This window comes from Palaemon carinicauda, chromosome 23 (genome assembly GCF_036898095.1).
Source record: "Palaemon carinicauda isolate YSFRI2023 chromosome 23, ASM3689809v2, whole genome shotgun sequence".
In the NCBI taxonomy this organism is placed as follows: domain Eukaryota; kingdom Metazoa; phylum Arthropoda; class Malacostraca; order Decapoda; family Palaemonidae; genus Palaemon; species Palaemon carinicauda.
Window position 1 is genome coordinate 48,476,246 of NC_090747.1, and position 3,982 is coordinate 48,480,227.

At 40.2% G+C, this 3,982-nt stretch overlaps 1 protein-coding gene across 1 annotated transcript; it reads left to right on the forward strand.

Annotated features, from left to right (window-relative positions):
* The first annotated feature begins 2,015 nt into the window (after positions 1 to 2,015).
* Positions 2,016 to 2,384, forward strand: LOC137617569 (igE-binding protein-like). Its single transcript, XM_068347578.1, has one exon. The coding sequence runs from the start codon at positions 2,016 to 2,018 to the stop codon at positions 2,382 to 2,384; it is 369 nt and encodes a 122-aa protein (XP_068203679.1).
* Positions 2,385 to 3,982: the final 1,598 nt, after the last annotated feature.

Below are 3,982 nucleotides of genomic sequence, written 5' to 3' on the forward strand. Positions count from 1 at the left end.
GAGATAGCTAGGTTGCATGGTGCCAATTTTATGAGTTCCCCTAAAAAAGACTACCATGATAAGTTTAATATAGGTGCTGCACTAACGTTGGTTCCGTTATTTGGCGAAAGGATGTCCCTGAGTTCTCCAAGGCATTTGCGCGTGTGGCCTCCTGATTGTCTTGACCGGCAGGAAAGTGGACCATGTTAATTCAGTGGAAGTTAGTGGACAAGGCAATGCGGGTGTATAATGACTTGGAGGAGAGAGTAGCTCGGGATTTTTGGATGGTAAATCCTTGATTTTAAAATCTTATGACTTGGTCCTTGAGGCCTACTGCCTCTGGGTTCGAAACTATACGAAACACCCCGTGCAGTCTTTCGTGGAGTTTCCCGCATCAAGGAGGAACAGTTCGACGACTGGCTGAAAAGTCGTCAGACTGGTACTTTCGCTGCGTTACATGAACTGTTGATCCTTGAGGATTTTAAGGTGGCCTGTAGCAGGGAGTTGAGAATTCACCTGGAGGAGGTAAAAAAGTGTGAAATTGAGTAGTGCCACTCAGTTAGCAGATGAGTTTGTATTGACTCATCGATCAGGTAGCGGTAGTTTTAGTTATAAATCTTTAAATAATCAAACATCTTGCTCCCCTAATAGTGGCAGGAGACAGGAAACCTCCTCGTCGACTCCCCATATCCCCAAGAAGGATAACATTAGTTTTAAATCTTTTTCAGTTGATAGGGATGTGGGTAGAGTCTAAGGAGGTCCTCCTGTTCCAAAATTTTTGCTAATAAAGACTTCCCAGGTTGGAGAAATAACAGGTACAATGAAAATAGAAGCTCTGGCCATAAAGGAAGTTGTTATTGGTGCAACAAGCCCGGGCATTTCCAAAACCAGTGTAATGATCGTAGGATGTACTTAGAACGAAATAATCAGTCCTGTAGTCTTGGTTAGTGATAAGTCAGAAGTTAGTAGCCATAGTCCTGTACACAGACCTGTAGTAGATAGTAGATCAGTAAATAATAGTAAGCCTAATGTTTCTAATCCCCGATCATGACTCAAGTACGACAAATATATGTGGCTTGGAAAATTGATTTTTGACTCTCATGTTATTCAGGTGAAGTTTTTTAGGGACACTGGTTCTGACAGGTCATTAGTCCTGAAGAGATCTCTAAATGATTTTGAGAAATATACTGGGAATTTTGTATTGTTGGGAGGTTTTCCTGATTCAGTTGTGTGTGCTCCTCTGGTTAATGTCCGCATGTCTTTTCCAGGATATGATCGTGTCACTGAATTGGCTGTGGTGGATAGGCTACCTATTCCGGGTATAGATGGTATCCTGGGAAATGATATGCTGGATAGTGAAGGACCGCAGTTGTTCCCTATATTATCAGTAAATGCTAGTCCCATGGCTGTTATGACGTGGTCCGCAGCAAAAGTGGCTAATTTACTTGATGTAGATTGCGATGATGACTTAATGTTAAGTAGTATAGAGTTAGATGTTTTAAGGCCCGGGCCAGTAGAGAGTAGTTGTAATGATGCAGTTAATATGAAACTTGATTGGGTTGGAGCTGCTTTTACTAAAGCTCAAAAGGATGAATTTAATTTTGAATTGGGTGATGTTGGAGATCTTACTAAACCTAGGTTTGGAGTTGTAAAGGGCTTACTATATAGGTTTAGTCGTCCCACATCTGATAATTTGAATAAAACTGGTTAGGTGGAACAGATTGCAGTACCTTCTCAATTTAGAAATTCTGTTCTGGAGTTAGCTCATACTATTTTTTTTTTAGGTCATTTGGGTATGTTAAAAACTTTTCATAGTCTGGCAAGGTATTTTTGGTGGCTTGGAATTAGATTGAGTGTGAAGTAGTTTACCAGAGCGTGTGAGACTGGTCAGGTTATGATTAAACCAATTCAGGGAATCCCTAAAGGCCTGTTGCATCCCATACCTGCTATAGCTGATCCTTTATCTGAGTTATTAATTGATGTGGTAGGTCCCTTACCCAACACTAAAAAAAGCTTACGTCTATTTACTAACGACCATGGATAGAGCCTCTCGCTTCCCTGATGCTATACCTATGAGGTGTATTAGTTCCAAAGTTGTCTTTGAAAAATTAATGGATTTCATTTCCAGGTATGGTCTCCCTCATGTAATTCAGACCGACTGTGGGACGAATTTTACAAGTAAGTTATTTAGGGGTAACTGTGCTGAACTGGCCATTAAGAACCTTACCAGCGTAGCTTATAACCCTGAGAGTCAAGGGGTGGTGAAAATGTTCCACCAGACCCTCAAGCTTGTCCTGAAGAAACATTGTTATGATCCTGATAGTGACTGGGACAAAGCCCTCCTTTTTGCCCTCTTTGCTATCAGGAATCACCCTTACTCTTCCACTGGTGTAGTTCCTTTCTAGTTGGTATTTGGGCACAAGGTTCGTAGACCATTGGATTTTTTTTTTTTTTAAATTCTCAAGTACACCACAAAGGATGAAATAAATGTGAAAGGGTTCGTGGATGAATTGAAGGGAAGAATGGTTAGTGCCTGGAAGTTTGCCAGGGAAAATTTGGAACGGTCCTAGTCAGTAATGAAGAACAACTTTGACAAAAAGGTAAGTGTATGGCCATTTGAACCTGAGGAGTTGGTTTTTGTGCTGAGTACGGACCTAGATAGTTTTTTTCGAACCAAGATATAAGGGCCCTTGGAAAGTTTTGAGGAAACTGTCAGAGGTTAACTACGAAATTGAACCTCCCGGTTCAAGCCGTAAATGTGAAATATTTCATGTTAATCATCGGAAACTTATATTGGTAAGCAAGGGGATCCATTAGCAATAGTGTCCAAGTCTGTTTTTGTGGTATTAGATGTGTCTCCCGAGGACTCAGACGAATTAAGGTGTCAGTATCCTTCGGATGCATTGAGTGAAAATAAGGAAAATTTGTAGATGTTAAAAAGTAGGTTAGAACATTTAGATGTTAACAAACGGGAAGATTTACTTAATTTGATTTATTCCTATTCAGATCTTTTTTTCAGGATGCTCCAGGTAGGACAAATATTTTAAGTCATGACGATGTAGGTGATGCTTCCCTTGTGAAGCAGAGTCCTAACCGGTTGAACCCTCGTAAAGTGGGATTTGGTCAGTAAAGAGATAGTCTATGATGAAACATAACCTTATTCAACCATCAGTGAATCCCTGGAGTTCTCCTATTTTACTAGCAAAGCAAGCAAACGGTATGTTTCGCATGTGTGTGGAATACCATAAAGTGAACGCCATACGAAAAATTATTCTTTTCCTCTCCCGCGTATTGATGATTGTCTGGATCGGATTGGTTTTGCTAAAATTATTTCTAAGTTGGATCTTTTAAAGGGTTATTGGCAGGTACTTTTGTCGGAATGAGCTCGTGAAATATCGGCCTTTGTCACTTTGTTTGGCCTATACAAGTGTAAGGTTATGCATTTTGAAAGGAAAAATGCCTCATGTAATTTTCAAAGGCTCATGAATAGGGTAATTAGTGGTTTGAAAAGAGTGGAAATTTATATTGATGAATTGATAGCATAGAGTAATGACTGGGATACCATCATGCTGAGGTTACGCAAGGTTTTTAAAGCCCTTAGGGCTGCAGGGTTAGTTGTTAATTTGGCTAAGTGCGAATTAGGTCAGGCCAAGGTTTGTTATCTGGGTCATGAGGTTGGTTTAGGTCAGCTGGCTCCGAGACAAGCTAATTTCGAGGCCATCATAAATTTGAAAAAGCCTGGTAATGTTAGAGAGGTAAGAAGAGTGCTAGGCATGACGGGTTATTACTGCAGATTTGTGCGTAATTACCCTGATCTTGCTCAGCTTCTTACTAGTTTTTTAGAAATAGGTAAAAAGTTCTGGTGGTTGGATCAGTGTGAGGAATCTTTTAATAAACTTAAATCAGTATTACTTACTAACTCATTTCGACTTCCCCAGATTTTCAGAAGCCTTTTATTATAGCAGTAGATGCCAGTGACGTTGGCATTGGAGGTGTCCTTTTT